Source organism: Desmodus rotundus, chromosome 7 (genome assembly GCF_022682495.2).
Source record: "Desmodus rotundus isolate HL8 chromosome 7, HLdesRot8A.1, whole genome shotgun sequence".
In the NCBI taxonomy this organism is placed as follows: Eukaryota; Metazoa; Chordata; class Mammalia; order Chiroptera; family Phyllostomidae; genus Desmodus; species Desmodus rotundus.
The window spans coordinates 83228022-83248940 of NC_071393.1; the positions used below are offsets into that span (position 1 = coordinate 83228022).

General features: G+C 33.9%; 1 protein-coding gene across 5 annotated transcripts in view; it reads right to left on the reverse strand.

Annotated features, from left to right (window-relative positions):
* The window catches only part of DMXL2 (Dmx like 2), a 134730-nt gene that overhangs the window by 21918 nt on the left and 91893 nt on the right, over positions 1 to 20919 (reverse strand). For 3 of the 5 annotated variants that reach the window (XM_045201427.2, XM_045201425.2, XM_053928089.2), the window contains 9 exons: positions 18361 to 18530; positions 15564 to 15661; positions 12976 to 13141; positions 11392 to 11668; positions 6734 to 7815; positions 6116 to 6307; positions 4559 to 4635; positions 2904 to 3034; positions 501 to 749 (listed from right to left, as the gene is read on the reverse strand). In XM_045201427.2, coding sequence (XP_045057362.2) covers positions 501 to 749; positions 2904 to 3034; positions 4559 to 4635; positions 6116 to 6307; positions 6734 to 7815; positions 11392 to 11668; positions 12976 to 13141; positions 15564 to 15661; positions 18361 to 18530 — 2442 coding nt within the window. The remainder of the gene's footprint in view (positions 1 to 500; positions 750 to 2903; positions 3035 to 4558; positions 4636 to 6115; positions 6308 to 6733; positions 7816 to 11391; positions 11669 to 12975; positions 13142 to 15563; positions 15662 to 18360; positions 18531 to 20919) is intronic. The other 2 variants (XM_045201428.2, XM_024567807.3) reach the window with 1 other exon arrangement.

The window sequence follows — 20919 nt, forward strand, 5'->3', positions numbered from 1 at the left end:
TTTTTCCATGGCCTCGTTCCTTGACATTGTCTCCTCACTTATCTTTATCTTTCCTTTACTTCTTTTCTTATCTTCCTTAAATTTGTCCTGGTATCAAATATTGTTCAACTGAAATTACTATATATTTCTTATTTTAACATGAGTTTAGTTATTTACTATCCTAACAAGAGTAATTATACTTTTGCCCTGGCTGGTGTGACTCAGTGGATTGAGTGCTGGCCTGCGAGCCACAGGGTTGCCGGTTCGACCCCCCAGTCAGGGCACACACCTGGGTTTCGGGCCAGGTCCCCAGTAGGGGGTGCATGAGAGGCACATTGATGTTTCTCTCCATCTCTTTCTCCCTCCCTTCCCCTCTCTAAAAATAAATAAATAAAAATCGTTATAAAAAGGGTGATTATACTTTAACCATCACTGATTTGCAAAATAAAAATTATTAAAGTATTAAAAAATCTTTTACTTTAACAATGGTAATTATTTACATTTACATACATTAATCTTACCTGAAATATTTTCTGACTGTCTTTGAGGTTTCACAACAAGTTTTACACCCCCTCCAAAAACAGCAGCCCACATTCGATTATTTAACGGGTGTGCTGCAAGTCGGAACAATTCATTGGAAGAATTTGTGGCAAGAGCATGTATCAATAAACTTAAGTAAACAGCAACAACAGCTTCACACAACAAAATGTTCAATTTTGGCTGGTCTTCATCTTGGGCTGAACTCAAGAGATTAATAAGTGAATTCACACCTATAAGAATATATAATATCATAAAAAGTGTATCAGCATAAAGCTCCAGAAAAAAATACCAAAATTGCAATTTAACCAAAATTATGTACCTATATAATAAGAAATACATACTTCCATAATTTGAACAACAAAATAAACAATGGTAGGAACAGCTTATGACCTACAAAATACGAACCCATTATTCTATACTGGTATAAGAAATACGCAAATAAATAATTAAAAAGGGGAGAAGGGAAAGCTCTCCCTTACCACACAATTTCAGTGTAATTTCAAATAATAAGTAGAAGGAATGATAGAATTAGAAAACCACCATCTAGTAACATCCACAGTAATATCTGATTCAGGCAAGGAGTATCACTACATGCTAGAATTTGTGAGTAAAAGTATATCTTACACAGTCTCAAAGTGTCTATTCAAAAGATACTTATTTATTGTAAAGGAAAAAAACAGTAACTTTGCAAAGGGAAGAAATAGTGACTTTACAAAGGAGAAATCTGGCAGAAGCTACCCTACCAGGAGATCAGTGAATAACACCAGTAATTGGACCAACTGACATCATGTACTCCTCGATATTTTGCACTGAGAAGGGCACAATATCCCTTTTGTGGTATCCCTGCCAAAAACACATAACCTGAATCAAATATTAGGAAAACATCAGAAAAATCCAAATTTAGGGACATTCAGAAAGATAACTGACTAGTTCTCTTCAAAAGTGGCAAATTCATGAGATACAAAGAAAGAATGAGAAACTACTTCAAATTAGAGGAAACTCATGAGAAATTACAACTAAATATTATAGACATTTAATGGGATAAATGGTGAAATGTGAAAAAAATCTGGATTACAGTATTGTATAGATGTTAAGATGCTGAATTTGGTAACTGTGCTATAGTCATATTAAGAGGATGTCTGTTTTTAGGAAAGACTGATACATTTAGGTTTAAAAGGGTATCATGTCTGAAACTTACAAATATTTCAGAAAAATACACAAAGTGAGTGAGACATTCAGAGAGAGAGGAAGAATGAATGATAAAGCAGTATGGTATAATGTTAACATTTGGGGATTCTGGGTGAAGGTTATGAGAAATCTTCTGTACAATTTTTACAACTTTTTATAAAGTCTGAAATTATTTCAATAAAAGCTAAAATGAAACAATGTTTTCTATAAATGTATGTATAAATGGATTAATTACACATTGAGTTTGTCATTTCTTTCTCCTGCTCCTCTTCACAATGATCATTAACATGTAAACTTAGTTATAACGCAAGTACAGTAAAAATTAAATGATGTGGCAGACCAGAAAAGAGCATTAAGAGAGTGAGGAAAGTTTGAAATGCGGACAATAAGAAGAAGAGCTAACCAGAGAAAAAGAGGGATCAGCAGACAGCAGGATGTATGTGCCACAGAATGATCACTCCTATCCTAATAAATAAAATTATACTCAAGAGTAATTGCATTCTGTCCACTACATTTGTGAGAATATTTCTGTAATACTGCTCTCTCTGACTCTATTTCAGAATTTCTAAGGATGAGGACTTCCAGTCAAGATGGCAGCTTAGGCAGACATGGCTTGTCTCTCACAACCACATCAAAATTACAACTAAAATAAAACAAGAACAGACACAGAATCACGAATACAGAGCTTTTGATGGTTGCCAGATGGGAGGGAGATGTGGGAGAATGAAGAGGTGAGGGGATTAAAAGGTGCAAACAGGTAGTTACAGAATAGCCATGGGGATGTAAAGTATAGTATAGGAAATGGAGTAGCCAAAGAACTTATATGCATGACCCATGGACATGAACAATGATGGGGGATTGCCTGAGAGAGTGGGGGGAGCTGGGTGGAGGGCAGTTGTCCTATTACTGGGACAACTGTAATAGCATAATCAATAAAATATAATTTAAAAAGAAAGAATTTCCAAGGATAAGAAAGACAATATGTTCTTTATGCAGGAAATCTTGCCCTTTGAAGCCTCAACTTTCTGAGTCTTAAGCCAACATTACAGTACTTAAGTACTTAATCTGTAGCAGAAAACATTATCAAAAACAAAAAAAAATTCACCAAATCCATAAAAAACAACATTCAGGAAACCAGTTGGTAGCTTTGTAAAAAAGAATTGCCAAATCTGATTTAAAAAGAAAACACATCTCACCAGGCCACTGAGCAGGGGAAGAATTTGGTGTCGCATGTTCTTCAATGCTCTCTGTCCTTAGTCTTCGACGATCGCTTAAAAGCAGTCCTTGATATGCCATTCCTGTAAACTGATTTCCTTCCGTTTGACTGCTGTAATAAATAGAAGAGTTCAGCTATTTATCATCCTAACATGGGGAGTAAGCAATTGAACTTTATACATACTTATTTTAGATAATTATAATAAAAATTCTTAAAAATCAATTCACTGCTCTAGTAAGAATTTATTTTAGAAAGTTCTTGACATTAGTTGCAAATATTTGATTTTTCAAAAACAAAATACCAAAATTCCAAATTATACTATGTTACGCAAATGACATTTGGTCTTTTAAAATCTTTTCCAGATGCCACTTAATATTTTAATATCTTTTCTACAGTCACTCTTTTTTTTTGAAGTCTGAGGTAAGTGGACTACTGCTGGTGCTAGGATGTACTAGGAAGTTTCAGGGTACTGTCTTGTTGCATTTCTCAGCTCTTGCAAAGTTATAAAAGCTTCCCCTGAATTAAAATATGAACTAAAATCTGAAGGATATTTTAGAAATACTTAATTCTAAAGCCAAAATGTGCCTAAATAATTACTTCCCTCATCTTCGTACAGTTGAAGAAAATACAAAAGCAAAAGTAAAGCTGATTCCCTTGAGAGTTAATCACAGCCTAAAGACTAGAAAAAGTACATTAAAAAAAAATTCATTTGAATTCTCATTTGGTGCCATTTTAAGTAGGGATTCATAATAAACAAGTTGTCTTTGAGCATTAGGATGGCCAGAGTCAACTGAATAAAAGTTTTTTCCTTATTTACATTTCCAAGACTGTGGAATACTTAAACATGGCCTCATAAGGCTAAAATCAGAATACGGGACATTTTGAGAAAGTAATTTCTTGTGAAATATCAAAACAAGTCTTTCCACAAAAGGCTGCTGAATTTACAAGAAAAAAGATCTAGACATGTTTAATAGAAATATAATGTAATTCTATGTATATTACAAATTTTCACTTAATATAATTCGTTTAAATTTGGGTCATCTAAGTGATTCAATTTTTTACTACCTACACAGCCCTAGTCACTAAAATGAAAGTATGCACTTATAAAGGCAATTTGACACTTAAAGAAAGTCAAACCATTACTTCTATTTGACATCACTTCCAAAGACTTTTATATTATATGTAAATGGATAAATAAAATTGATTTTAATAATTCATTGTTAGGAATGTATCTTTTCATTTTTCAAAAGTACTTCCTCTTTCAACTTAAAATCAGTTAAATAAATAGAAGTTAATCCAATGCTAAAAGAAATACTTCCTAAGGAAAAAAATTAGAAGACTTAATTTTATAAATTATTTTGGAGAGTGAACACTCCTCTTCTTGAAAACAAATAGATGGTGATGATGATAATTTCCATTTACTATTTGTAATTTTCTGTGTGTCTCTCTTGTTACTAAATGATGGCTAAATTAAATACATAATTATTTGATTTTTCATTCTCTCTCATTTATTAAAGTAAACATGGCAGTGATATTTAAGGATTTTTCAGTCCCTAAGAAATAGAACCTTAATATAACTCTGGAATAGTTGAATATTTATGCTGTATTAATACTGTTATGGGTGATTTTTTTTACCTGTAGCTATGACTGTCACATAATGCTTGGTAAATTGATGCAGAAAGTGATGCTGCTAATGAATGCAGTGTGTGCACCTAAAACCAAAACAACCACAATTACATTTTGTACTAACGTTTCTACACAATAGTAGTATCTTAAAAATCAGACAATACTCAGAAACTAGCAATATCTTAAGGCTAGATTTTCCTATATGAGACTACTAACTGTACTTTAAAACTTCAAAAATAAGACTCATCCAACTTTTATGCATGCCCACAACAAAGCTAATTAACTCAGCTTGCTAGCAATTACCTTAAAATGCAATATGAAAAAAAAGAAAGAAAACCAGAACCAAGTAAGTACACTTTTCAGAGCTTTTATTTAAACTTGCTTTGTGAAATTCCCCTTGATGAAAATAAAGACTTGATCTTATCAATAAGAATGAATTAAATGTTTACAAAATATATCAATCACTCTCTGAAATGGCTGACTTTCCAGAAGTAAATAATTTACTTAGTAGTTATGAGTAGTGCATAGTCTTATAATTTTTAATTTAGAAACTTAAAAAATTACTAACATAATATAAAAACATCCTAAAATGCCATACTGAATCAACATCTTCAGACTTATAAAAATCTTAAAATCTCAAGGGACTTTAGAAAAAGCTTCATACTCTTTGTAAGCCTTATTCAAAGTTATAAAAATTGGAAATGCTTAGTTACAATTTATATACATTAATACATTTCTATGTGTCTGTATTAACCTAGGAAATAATTTAGTAATCTCTGCTAAAATACTGAAATGGATTCATTTATGCTATGGATGAGAAATCTCCAATAGGTTGACATGACCAGTAAAATCTTGGGGCCTTCAGAAGAATGTACAACCAGAGATTGAACACACCTTTCAAAAGTAAATAAATAAATAAATGTTGGGGACCCGAAATGACATTGGCCACTGGAAGTGGAAAAAGCACAGTATAAATACACTTAGGCTAGCACGGTAAAAGTCTGATCAACTCTCCAGATCCTGCCAAGCTCTATAGGGTTTATTGGACTCTATCCATTTGTTAAGCTTTCAAAAACACAGTATAGGTTTAATTTTGAGTAATCACACTGCCAAAATTCTGATTGCCCCTAATTACTGCACAATAAACACAATCGTCAGGGAAATAGTTCAAGGATACTTTCTCTGAGACTACTTCTGATCAGTCATGGTTCTCTCAAAGACAGCCCTCTGTACTTGTATTTCACACTATGCCGGCATAAAGGCAAACAGTCATAAATTTCTAACTTAACGGTTCGTCTAAGGGGAAAGGAGGGTCTAAAGAAATAAGTGACGAGAATGCTATCTTGAGAATTAATGTCATTATCAAAAGAGTATTTGCCTGTCTTAAAGAAAGACAACTTTTCTAGAAGTAAGAAGAATACTTAATTTTAAGTTACATTCATTGGACAAACAGTAGGTAACACGTAAGAGCACTCTGAAACATTCCTCTAAGTTCAAATTGGAAGACAAATATATATTTACCCTCTCAGTGTGCACCGTAACAAATGATCATAAAATTTACATTACCTTCACATCTCCAATACTGGGGTGAGGCGGTGTTTTCATCTGAGCAATAGTATAAAGTATATCATGGATGTGATTGTTTAAATACAATACAGGATTAGCTATGACTGTTTTTGTCGATGCAATACTTGCTGAAAGCAGAGGTAGGGTAGTAGGTAATGGTAGTGGAGACTGGAGCTGCTTCACTGTAGTTTCCTGTAGGTAAGAGATTATTTTTTTCAAAGTAGTTAAAATTAAGGAGAAAAAAAACAATTAATAGTTATCTGATAAAAATACTGATGATTAATATTTGAATGTAAGAAGTAGATTCATGTACTTACTCCCCCAATCTACAAAAATTCATTGACTACCCATAAGGTACTAGGTACTATGCTAGATACAGAAGATAAAGATGAGTATGACATAGACGTAGTCTCAATCTTTTAAGCCTATTCCTAATTCCCAAAACTTATGTCTAAAAAAGACCCATGTAGATTATACATATCTGCCACCTATAAATAGAGGAGTTGAACATATTTAGATTAACTAGTAAAAGGAGCTTTATAGCTATAACTGGAAGAGCTATTGAAATTGTTACAAAAAAAAAACAGACAAGACTGGAAACAAAACCAAAGTTCATACCTGCTGTGATTCTTGTAATAAAAATTTGAGTTCCATCCTTACTGAGGCCAGACCACCACCTTGGGCCCCATGAAGACTACAGTAACTAAGAAACACTCTCAGGAGATCTTGGTTTTTCTGCAACCACATCTTCCGTCTTTCCGCATGCTCCCGTTTAGCCTGCAACCTTCGTCTTTCTATTTGGTGGCGCTCATAGGAATCAATATCTGGTTTATCCACCATTTCTTCCTGATCCAGAAGATCACTCGCTGCTTTAGAATAAGTTCTACTAACATATTCTTTAATAACTGTTTCATGATTACATATCTCATGCAAGGCAGCAATTTCCTTTTCAAGCCAATTATAAAGTTGAAATCTGAGTTTTCCTCCATCTACTTCATAACCTGTAGCCAATGTTCTCAGTTCAGTCATAAGGATCTTTAAACAAGCTCTGAATTTTAGTTGTTCAGCAATCACATCAACTTCAGTGTTACCTTCAAGACAATCGTCTTCCTGCGGAGTCAATAACACACTAGGGTCTGATGCTTTCTGATCTTCCTGTCTATCTCTACCCCTGGCAGCTGTACTTGTCATTGCTAAACCATCTGTATCTTCTTCCTCTTCTTCTAAGGCACTGTCATGATCTTCGCCCCAATCCAGATTAAGAGGTTCCTCATCAACTTTTACTACTGGCTGACTCCAGTCAAACTGTGCTGAAGTTACATTTGCCCAATCGACGCCAGAACTGCTTCTGCCATCACTAAGACTTTTTGATTCTGAACGCTTATCACCCAGCTTTTCAGAAATGAATTCAGGTTGATCTTTTCTTGCAGATAAAGCAGATGATTTGGTAACTTTAGGAATTTTGGAGAGTACCTCCAAGGCTAAAACAGGACATCCAACTTTAAAATGAGCATTTGCAGTGGTAAAAAATAATTTTCTTTCTATGAGGTTAATTTTATCAACAAAGTTTTTTTCAGTTTTGAGACCTAAGGTTGCCAAAGTTCCTTCAGGGGAGGTGAGGTTTCTTCGAATAAGCAAAGGATGAGTTCGAAGGTAGTTGTAGAAACTAAACACCACTGGGTTACAAGATTTGATGATAACTATAAAAATCAAGCAGACAGGATCACAAGGTACTATGCTAACGTGTATTTATATTTAAAAGAATAAAATATGTCAGCATTTTCTCAAAAAAAGGATACTTAAATATGAACCTAGGATAAGTTATTAAACTATGGTACATCTACATAATCAGTAAAACTACACAGCCGAAACAAAAAAAATTTCCCTGTGTGCTGCTACGGAGTGATGTCCAGGATGCATTAAGTAAAATAAGTTACAAAGGATGATATAGTGTAAATTACCTTTTATCTGAGAAAGTGGAGAGAACATACAAACACAAACACATGCACACACACTTGTATTTTTTTAAATGGAAGAAAAACATACAAAAAAATTTTTAACTGGTTCCCTAAAAAGGGAGGGGAGAATAGGGCAGAGAGGTCAGGAAAGAAGCTAGATTTCTCTGATAATACTCTGGGTTTATATATTTTATTTTAAAACCATATCAACATTTTAAATAACTTTTTTTAATCCTCAAAACATCTTTTATTATTTCAGTGTATATTCCTACAGATATTTTTCCTTGTAACAATGCCTTTTTAAAAATTTAATCTTTATTGTATTTTTCATTACCATTTAGTCCCCTTACCCCCCTCTCCCCAGCAATCAATTTCTTAAAAAATTCATGCAAAAGCAAAATTAAAGAAATGATTCTATGTGTCAACTAGGTAGCATTAACCACAGAGGAACTATAAGATGACTTTAAATAAGTAAATAACTATATATCCTTAGCGGGATATGTCATAAAAACTGCAAAAAAAGAAAAAAGCGTTAACTGTTCTCAGTAACGTTGTTATGAAAAATATTTGCATTCTGAAACTATTATATGCATATGAAGTAGCAGATAATTATGTTAATGCCATGAGAAATCAAGCTTTTCGTGATAAGACACAAATTTTAAATCTAAGAAAAAAGAACACTGTAATCTATATTTCAATTTGAAATTTCAGTGTGAACTCATGAATTCTCAGGGAAAAATATTTCTCAGCTCCATTCATTGAAATGGCCTAGAAATGATGACAAAACCAATAGCAATGAGAATTCCTGTGCCCAGGCTGAGGTCTCTAAAATTTAATAATTCCATATCAAAGGAAGCAGGATTCTTTGAAGGAATGGCCACTTCCAGGTCTAGGGCAGGAAATGTACAAAATGAGCCTGACACATCTTGCCAAACTAGAAAGCAAAGAAACTATCAAGGAATAATTTCAAAAGGATTCAAAAACTTGAAGAGGCTCACGTTGGTTACAGATGGGATAATCTGAGCATCAATAATAACAAACTGCAATGGATTAAAACACACTTCTATCTAAATCTGTGAGTTCAAAATAATCTTTAAAAATATAAAATCTAAGTGGTCAGCTTCATAGGATGCTAGGGAACAAAACTATTATTTTGAAAACTGATAAAAATATTCCCTTCACTATATATATTACTAGACATCACATAATCAAACAGTTCCTGAGAGAGACAGTACTCTAAAGAAGTATTCCAACTCAAAAGAGAGGTAAAATGACAGTGTTAGAACATCATTTTACAACCACTAATGAAATAAAAAACCTAGGCAATGATCATTGATGGCTGTTAACACCACAAAAAGTAAAACAAGTAGGCATCACAAGTCCCCTGATGAACACTACCTAAGAAATATTTCTGCCCAAAAATCTGATAAAAGCCTCGAGAATCTTACCTGCTAAGTTCTAGGAAACAGAACACAGGAAAAAGAAACATGTTAAATGACACAACAGGGACACAATCAGCAAAACTCAAAATACAAGAAACTATAGGATTAACAACCTGACTTCTTAAACAAATAAATTGCAAGGGCAGGGTGGGGGAGGAGAAAGGAGGAAAAAACTACGGATTAAAGTAGATATAGCCAATCACAATACATAGGCCTCATTTTGTATCTTCATTCAAATAAATCAAATGTATAACATCTTATGAGACAGCCAGGGAAATCCAAACGCTGTGTTTAATGACTGCTAACAGAATTTCTTTATAATGGTACATGTTATGTTTTTTTAAGAGTCATTCTTTAGAGATGCATGTTGAAATATTTACAGATAAAATGATAATGTCGGTATCTGCTTTAAAATGAATCTATGTTGAGAATGGGAAGGGGTGGAAAGGACAGAGTATATATGGTTATGTAGGTAACTATTGAAGCTAGGTGATGAAGTCACAGATTTTCATTATATTATTCATTCTTTTACACATATTTGAAATTTTCCAGAATATGTTTTTTAAAATTAACGTGGAAAACATTAAGAAATAAGCTGAGCCTTCCTTCTATAAAAATTACCTGGGGACCTCAGATATTTATTTTTCTTCTAAATGTTTTCTTTCCTTTAAATATTAAAATATTATATTTCTTCTCTGTAAAGAAGGAAGTAAAAATTGGATCCTAATCTCTTCCATGTTAGCACTTTTAACATTTAAATATAAGTAATAAAAATATAAGGCTAGAAAATTATAACTATACAAAGTACAAAATAAAAAGTAAAAGCTTACATCTCTCTGCTCCTATTCCCAAAAGTTAACCAGTGACCGGTATCAGGTTCTTGAGATTTGTTGCAGGAAACAAGAAAAGGACACTGTGAGTGCCCATTCGTGTGTGTGCGTGTGACACATGTATATAAAATGTTCAGCATCCTACTTTTCTCACTTAATAATACAGCACATATTAACACATCAATTTACCTCATTTTTAATGGCATTGTTTCTATTCTCTGGATATATTATAATTTATTTAATTATTCTATTGATAAATACTTAGAAGTTTCCATTATCTAAATTACTGTATTGCCAACAATCTGACAATATCCTCCAGATGCTTAAAAAATCTAAATTATTCATGATAAATAAGAATAAAGAAAGTTTAGCACCTAAGAATAAAGTTTTGCCAGGCCCATGCACTAAACCAATATGTGTAACAACCAAAATCTCTCCTGTAAAAACAAGAAAAGCTGGTTATGTAATTAAATGGAAAGAGCTGTATAATGCCTTAGTTCCATAGATATGAAATTAGAATAGCCTGGAAATCCTATTTCATAAACTTTGATCTATCTGTAAGAGTAAAAATGTGTGTGAATTCCTCATAGTACTACTCAAACTATGGAAACAAAATGATATATTCAATTATAAACCATAAATGACTAATCCCTTAGCCACACACAAAATTTTGATAATTTCCAAAAGTTGTAAAGTAAATCTGGTAATGATTTTTTAATTTTGATCTAAGTGAACATTGGCTCAAAACTGTCTTCTTTTAAAAAAGAAAAAGAGCCCTGGCTGGTGTGGCTCAGTGGATTGAGTACTGACCTACAAACCAAAGGGTCACCAGTTCGATTTCCAGTCAGCGCACATGCCTAGGCTGCAGGCCAGGTCCCCAGTAGGGGGCATGTGAGAAACAACCACACTTTGATGTTTCTCTCCCTTTCCTCCTCCCTTCCCCTCTTTAAAAATAAATAAAATCTTTTAAAAACTAAAAATAAAAAAAGGAAAAGAGAATGAATACATTTAAAACAATAAAATTAAAAAGAAAAAGAGAAACTTACAAAATATCCTACCTTGTTGATCATCCTCCTCCTTTGGTGTTTGTTCCAATAATGTGTCCAAGGCTCGGGTGTAATCTTTCATCACCCAATAGGCAAGACTACGCAGGAAAGGGTCAGGATGTAATCTTTTGCAATCAAATCCCGAGCCATCCTTTTGGCAACCCAAAACCTTCTGATTCAGGATGGATATATAAGTTGATGAAGTCTCAAATTCAGATTCATATAAACGAGCAATAACCATGGCTAGCTGAATATCTTCCATTTTTTCAAGACATACCTGTAAATTTTAATATTAATATATACTTATTTAGAGACATAAAATATCCCACCAATGTCCTGAGATTATCTACCGTTTGTATCTCACAGTGTAAGGAGGGACGCAGAGGTTGAGGGGTAGTTAAATGATTGCCTGAAAGGAGACTAAAGGAATAGGAAAAAGAGTAAGAAATCTGAACTTAGCTTCCAGCCTAGAAAAATTATTTATAAAATAAGCATAAAACAAAGTATATCAATATCATCTCAGACTTGGCTCAATTTAAATGAGTACCATTCATTTTTAAAATTGAATGCCTATTATAACATCAGTTCCTCTTAATTTTCATATGTATTTCCATATAAACACAATTATTACTATTTTAAATAAACTTCTATTTATATAGCAAATAACATATGAAATAAAGCTACCTATTCTATTTTACTCCCTCTAAGTTTATATTCTAATATAACTATACATCTTGAGATTTTGAGGTCATTTAGGTAATATGAGCATCTTTCAGTCAATCCAAATGTCTCTTCTCTGCCTAAGTATCTTCTAGGTTAAACTTCCCATTTTAAAGTTAAAAACATTTGTGTTGTTTTTTTTTTTTTAAACCATACACCTGAGATAATTCTGAAAATGTGACTAACATTAAATATTAAATACTTTCACTTTGTTGGTTATTTCCTATTTCTTCTATCATGTATTATTTACAGTTCTATTTTTCCTTCACCCATTGGGATTATTCACAATGACAGTAAGTACTCTAATAGGAAGGTAGCATAAATAAATAGAAACATCTTCAATTAGGCTCTTAATCAGCTGCCAGGATTCTATATAAAAAATGCAAAGTTTTACCTGTTTACATTTATTTTCCAATATCGAGAACAACTACATTCCAAAACAGTATAAATTGCAATTTCAGTTCCATATGTAAGAATTACATTTAGAAGATAAAGAACATAAAGTATCTGCCTTAATACCCCAAATAAGGAGGTTGTGACGTACATATACTTTAAATAGTTCAGAATCACAAGGTGGCCAGGAAGAAGATATTCATAAATGATTTTTGCCATTGTTTCACATATTTATACTTAATGGGCATATATTTAACTTAAAATGAAATAGCCCCTCTATAAAATTTTTCTCATGTTTCTCACTTGAATTTATTTATAATTTCATTTTTCACAGTGCCACTATTTAAGTTCAGTGGCTTCTATAGTTATTCTCTGTCCTTACAAACGTATCACAAAAAATTACAATCTCCTCCAAAACCCTTTAAGGTTTTCAATCTCTTACAAGTATCACATAGCATATTTTATTTATACCTCTATGGCATCTTTCAGTGAACCAGCTAACAAGAAAAAGGCAGCAGATTGTTCAAAGCGTTGTTTTCCAAGTAAAGAGAAAGCATTTTTTAAAGCGGCTTTACGCCATCTATCTTCGTTAAAGTTGTGGCTGAAAAATGTTGTCATTTTTTCATCATGCTGTGACCTGGGAACCAGAGCAGAAATATCTATGGTTAAATCAAATTTTAGGGGGAAAACCAAGATGGAGGCGTAGGTAGACACACTGCGCCTCATCCAACAACCAAAAGAAGGACAACAACAATTTAAAAACAAAAAACAACCAGAACTGACAGAAAATCAAACCGTGTAGAAGTCCGTCAACAAAGGAGATAAAGAAGAAACATTCCTCCAGACCTGTAGGAGGGGCGGAGACGGGCAGCTGGGGCTAACAGAACTCCTGGCAACCTGGCCAGACCCAGAGACTGGCAGATTGTGGAACAAACAGGGCAGGCAGTGTGATCGCTAGCAGACCCTGCAGTCCCACATTCTCGCATAGATAAACTGGGAGGAACTGCGGGGGAGCTAAACAGACCTCGCAACCCAGGGCTCCAGCATGGGGAAATAAAGCCCCAAACCTCTGATTGAAAACACCCATGGGGGTTGAGGCGGCAGCAGGCGAAACTCCCAGCCTCATAGGAGAGGTCATTGGAGAGACCCACAGGGGCCTAGAGTGTGCACAAGCCCACCCACTCAGGAATCAGCACTAAAGGAGCCCAATTTGATTGTGGGTAGCGGAGGGAGTGACTGAAATCCAGCAGAGTGGAGTAGACACCATTGCTCCCTCTCAGCCCCTCCTCCACGTACAGCATCACAGCTCAGCGACCAGCATTACCTGCCCCCCTCCGTGAACACCTAAGGCTCCGCCCCTTTACATAACAGGCATGCCAAGACAAAAAAAATGGCCCAAATGAAAGAACAGATCAAAGCCCCAGAAATAAACAGCGAACACATAGATGCACAGTTCAAAACTCTGGTAATCAGGATGCTCACAGAATTGGTTGAATTTGGTCGCAAATTAGATGAAAAAATGAAGGCTATGCCAAGAGAAACAAAGGAAAATGTACAGGGAACCAATAGTGATGTGAAGCAAACTGGGACTCAAATCAACGGTGTGGACCAGAAGGAAGAAAGAAACATCCAACCAGAAAAGAATGAAGAAACAAGAATTAAAAAAAATGAGGAGAGGCTTAGGAACCTCCAGGACATCTTGAAATGTTCCAACATCCGAATTATAGGGGTGCCAGAAGGAGAAGAGGAAGAACAACAAATTGAAAACTTATTTGAACAAATAATGAAGGAGAACTTCCCTAATCCAGCAAAGGAAATTTGCCAGACTTCCAGGAAGTCCAGGAAGCTCAGAGAGTCCCAAAGAAGCTGGACCCAAAGAGGAACACACCAAGGCACATCATAATTACATTATCCAAGATTAAAGATAAGGAAAGAATCTTAGAAGCAGCAAGGGATAAGGACACAGTTACCTACAAAGGAGTTCCCATAAGACTGTCAGCTGATTTCTCAAAAGAGACCTTACAGGCAAGAAGGGGCTGGCAAAAAGTATTCCAAGTCATGAAAGGGAAGGATCTACATCCAAGATTACTCTATCCAGCAAAGCTATCATTTAGAATGGAAGGGCAGATAAAGTGCTTCTCAGATAAGGTCAAATTAAAGGAGTTCATTATCACCAAGCCCTTAATATATGAAATGTTAAAGGGATTTATCTAAGAAAAAGAAGATCAAAAATATGAACAGTAAAAATGACAGCAAACTAACAGTTATTAACGGCCACACCTAAAACAAATACAAAAGCAAACTAAGCAAACAACTAGAACAGGAACAGAACCACAGAAATGGAGATTACGTGGGGGGTTATCAACAGGGGAGTGGGAGGGGGAGAAAGAGAGGAAAGGTACAGAGAATAAGTAGCATAAATGGCAGGTAGAAAATAGACAGGGGAGGGTAAGAATAGTGTAGGAAATGTAGAAGCCAAAGAACTTATAAGCATGACCCATGGACATGAACTATAGGGGGGGGAATGTGGGAGGGACGGGGTGGGCAGGATGGAGTGGAGTGAAGGGGGGGAAATGGGACAACTGTAATAGCATAATCAATAAATATATTTTAAAAAAAGAAAATAAATAAATAAATAAAATAAAATAAATCAAATTTTAAGTATTTTGAATCCTTCATAGAATGTGTGAAAATGAAAGATCAAAACCTCAAACACCCATCTAACAAAAGAACAGTAACTTTAGATACTTATTTTCATGCTTCTCTTTACTTCTAATAAGGAAAACTCAAATTACCCTATCTACACATAAATAGGAAGCAAGAGCATTTTTTACTTTTCAAAATGCTTTTATCAACTTTTTTTTTAAAACAACATCCCACTCTTTAGGTAAGCTGAAACAATATTGTGCCCATTTTTTGCAGATAAAGGAAGCAAAGCCCAAAAAAGTAAGCTGATTTGACCAAGTTCATACATCTAAATGCTTTCAACAGTATTAGGTTTCTGATTCACAGCACAATCTTCATTCAATTAAGTTATGTTGAACATTGAGGCAACTTACCTAAATAGACCCCACACTACTGCTTTCTTCTTCATTGCAAGGTAGAATAACGCAGCATCCAATGCATCATTGTTCCTTTGAAAAGAAGCTTTGGCAACCTAAATAATAAAATATTCTATTAAATTAACCTTTTGATTAAATATTACAACCACTTAAACAACAAGTAATGCTTCCCTACTATTTCTATGGCTGACAGAAACTGTGGAGATGGGAGAAGTTGGCTCTATCCGACTGTCTCTAGTGTCTTATAATTCTCCTAAAGACAACGATTTGCATGCCAGTAATAACAAAAACAATAAAAATAAGCACCTTTCATTTCTCTTATTGAATCACCACCATCCATGAGGCACCATTTTCCCCACTTTACATATGAAGTAACTGAGACACAGAGAGGTTAAGTGAACTGCCTATGGTCACACAGTAAGGGATAGAAAGGGGATCAAAACCCTGGTAGTAATAAAACTGTCCAACATAGGAAACAATAAAGAAAGAAGAATGAATATATAATACCTGACTTTTTTCTTGAAAATTCAACATATTACATTTCTTGATGTTTTATGAAATTAAGTTATGTTGAACATAACTTAAATCACATACACCATAGAAGTTAACTTAAATGTTAACTTCTATGGTGTATGTGATTTCACAATTTAAAAGCTTTCAACTAATACCGATACAAACATCTGTGAATAAATATCAATTATACACACATATTTATAAAATTACAGACAAAAATAAAAGTTCCAGTTGTTTTTTTTTAATATACTTTTATAAAAGCATACATTTCTGGTATTTTTCAATCAAATTTTGACAATTCTGAAGGACTAATGCATTCTCTCTGGCATGTAATTAAAATACAGAAGGTTGAAGTTCTATTATTTTGAAGGGCTTACAAATTTTAGTTCTTAGAAATTTCATGAGAAAAACTCTTAATGAGCATATGATTCTCTTGTATTATAACAAATAACCTCCTTTGAGACATATAACCAAAGCTGCTGATTATATATAGAACCAGTCAACTCAGTGTAAGTTTAAAAATTAAGGCAGTACATTATTATAATTATATTGTTTTGAACACAGTATCAAATAGACCGTGTCTTATTTCTCAAAGAAACTAAGACAACCTGTGCAAATCACTAGTTGAGAAGCATAATAATAAGAAACAGTGGATGCTTTACTAGCTCACATTGACTGGTCAAACAGGAACTACTGAGGCTTGGGAAAGAGGGGAAAGATACCTAAAATGCACCACAAAAATGCTTTACTCCCAATACTCTTTTATTTCTCTTCCCCCTTTTTAGTATTTTCTCTGCTTGCAATCACTCACCTTAGTATTCCAATGTTTAATAATTTTTAGAGGAATTTTTATTCACCTCCTGCTAAGGATTTATAATATCAATCTCAAGGCAAAAAATTTATATATCCTTTTGACTTAATTTTAAAAGATAAATAATTTGTAGAAATAAATCATAGTATATATCAAAATTATTTAATTATAATAACACAACACTTCACTGACAAGAAATTAAAGAGATCTTCATAGGCAAAATCTGAAACATTTCAGACAAAATATATCCTCTTTGTTTCCACTGCTTTGGGACATAAAAAATTTTATGCAGATACTGTGTTATTTATATACTATAACAATTAACTTTTCCTATACGCCAGGCACTAGATTTCTTGGTTGGTGTGAAAAAAATTCCTTCTGACATCTGTGCTTATTTTGAGAGAAGAAATGTGGATATCTTACTGGCTGCCTTATATGTAGCAGGAAAATTACACTTTTATACTCACACTTCAAATCACAGGATACTAATTAAGAGGAAAAGGCCATAAAATTTGAGAACTACTATTATAGAGGAATAAATCCCTGTTGGGAGAAATACATTCATACTTCACAAATGCATTTATCATTAACTGTACTTTGGGAATTTCAATGGACTCCCCAAAGTAACCCACTTTCCTAACCCTGACAGAGCAGAAAGGCACGACTGAATCTAACACTTATAATTGATGAGAATTTGGGCTGGATACCCAGCCTCTGGGAGTCTTAGTTCCATCAGGTGAAAAATGGAGATGGGGCTGATGGGAAGATGAAATAATTTATGAAAAGCAACTAGCACCAAACCCAGCACACAGTAGGTGCTCAGTAACAGTTTCTACAACCCTGAAAGAACTTTCAGCTTCCACTAACAAATTTTTTAACAATTTTTTCCCTAAAGGGAATCTAACAGAAAACTGATTCCAAAAGCCAATCTTAAAAAAATTTATAGCATGTTTCACTTGCTGCCATAGATATGTCCTTCAAGTGCACAAAAATCAAAACTTTTTATTGAATGTTATTTTAAGTGTGCACAGGAAGTTTGCTGTTTATTAACCTAGCCATGCAGAAAATCCTTTATATAAAAGGAATAATTTTTCTATGTAACATATGTAACTGCCAAGAATTTAAATTTATTTTCTAAATTTAGATTTCTATAGTTTCTTAAATTAGAACACGTATCAACAGAGCAGGAAATATTTCTCTTCCATAAATATTATAATCTCAGTATGTGTGTGTGTGTGTGTGTGTGTGTGTATATATATATATATATGTATATATATATATATATATATATCACAAGACAACTGATACAATACACAATATTTTACAAAAGTTTTGGAATATCCAAAAAATTTTAAGAAATTTTCTAAATTTCAAGATATACAAACTAATTTTCCAGTACAGGTTTTCTGGAAGATACTATCTTTTCTCCAAGACCTTTTTTTAAGTTCAAATCTAATGAAGTAAAGTTACCTTTTCAATGCATCTTCGAAGAGTGTTAATATTTCTGACCCACCAACCTATTCCCATAGCTCTTAACTCAGACCACTGAGGGTCTCCTCTCTGAATTGCAGGAATTCTATTAATCAGTTCTTCCTCAGCCTCAGAATGAAAAGCCCAGGCAAAATGGCAAGTAGACACACCTAAATTAGAAATACAAACAATTTTTCACATAGTCATGTATTCATTCACCCTGGAAAGAATTTTCACACAGAAAGCAAAGAAAAGAAGTCTTTCATCATTGAGGATTTTATACTATATAAGCTTATAAATAACAGATAAGTGACGATATACAAAATCAGAATCTCTATCTTTTCCCCAAACATACTTGCTTTTGTTCCCCTGCAAAAACAGAAACACTAAAACTTACACATTGGAAAGAAAGGTATTTTAATATCAAGCCATCCCTATGTGCATACACCAAACTTACCAGATACTTTGATCTGGTCAATCAAAGTATCTTGGTCCGTGTGCTTGGACTGGGGTGTTTCAGAGTTCCACTTGCTTGTGGACCATATCCTTTAGTGCTGAATACTAAAAACTGCCCTATTCATCCCTCTGGACAAAGAACTAAATATTGCTTTAAAGGAAGCTCTAAACTTCATGCAATTTCCAGGGAATAACAGTCAGGAGGCACATTCCTCTACATTTAGCACCTTGGTTTAAAGTACTTTAAATATTGATGAGCTATACAAACTCTTTTTTGCCCTGGTAGAATAGAAGGCTGACAGGGTACTTAGGCTGTATTCAGAAGCAAGAAAATGGGTTTAGGGACACCATCAGACTTGGAAGTGCAAATGAGTTTATCAATAGTTAACTACTGAAAACACTTCATTACTCCACTTAGAGCAGGTGAAGAGGAAACATGAGGGGAGTGGACCACACAGAGTGGTAACAGGTAGTGAGAATGCTGGGAAAATCCTGACAAACCTAGGAAAGAAGCCAGATCAGTCAAAGTAGCCATCTATGTGAATCCATGTTATAAACAAAGAAATGTCAGGGATCAATGATAGTCAACAACACAGGCCTCTCGGTGATGGAAGGTCATCTGTATTACTACATATAATATTTTCACTAACAACTACTATACAAATTTTACATGTAGTTCAAAGCTTTTCTAATAATTACTGCTTTAAAATATTTCTTTTAGAAAGTATAGACAGAAAAATCTATTATGACCATTCTGAACAATAATCTTGTCTTCTAAATTTCCCATTGCTAACGTTATATACACCTCTTTTGAAATCATCACAAAACTAATGCAGCAAACCCTGACTGCCACTATAAATCTAAGGGGGAAAAATGGACAAATTTTAATAACATCAATTGGTAGTTTTTCAGAATCTAAAAGATTTCTCACTATTTAAATCTTTGTCTGAAGAGATAATTATTAAATAACTGACACATTGCTTTAGAAATTGCTATTATTATAACAATACAAATGCATACTTTTGCAATACTTTCATACCATAAAAGAATAATAGCAATATATTATAGTCTATACCCTTAAATGAAATTTGACTGATTAACATTTTGAAAATATACACAGTCATGTCAAAGGAATTAAGCTCAGAGAGCAAGATTAAGAGCAGTGGATGCATTTGGAAACCTAACTATTCGAGGTGAAAAAAAGTATTACAAAGAAAGAACAGCGGCACCAACAGGCACTCATTTTTATTTGCCTACCATTGGCAAGTTTTCTTCGCAGTGTATCTCTGTTCTTCTGAGCTTTTCTATCTACATATTGGCCACTTATCTTTTTCCCTGAAAACTGTTCCCAAGACCATTACCTACAATACCAGTCCCTTCTCATCTCCAATCTTTTAACTGTATCAAGGGAAAATGGAATTTGCCAAAGCTTTAGAAATTTAAGGCATTTTAAATCTCCCTAGGCAAAATACGATTGTCATTAAGTACCAGGTGATTACCATTTAAAACTAAAATTTAGAAGAACACCAAGACACCATTTTTTTAAACCTATGCAAATGACACAGGTGGTTTAAAATGATAATAAAGTATTGGCAATGGGTTAAGATTTGGTATCATCAAACACTGCCTCTAGGAAGGTAAATTAGCGTAATCTTTCAGACTGAGGCGTTACTTATCAAGAGTTAAGAATTTTCAAGTCCTTTGATTCAGTAACCCCATCACAAGAAAACCAACATGTAGAAATAATCAGACATATACATAAATATTTATATGCAAGTTTATAAGGTAAATCATTACAGTGATAAGTCAAATAGAAAAAATACAAAAATTTGTATCAAAAATGAATAATTGAATAGATGAAATATAGTTTAGACACAGGACAGAATATTTGACTACCGTATAGAATCATTATTTGTGAAGAGCACTTATTGAAAACACAGGGTACTGGGGATAAGAATAATAAACAGCCCTGGCTGGTGTGGCTCAGTGGATTGATCACTGGACTGTAAACCAAAGGGTTGCTCGTTCCATTCCCAGTCTAAGACACATGCCTGGGTTGTAGGCCAGGTCCCCGCTGGGGGGAGTGTGAGAGGCAACCACACA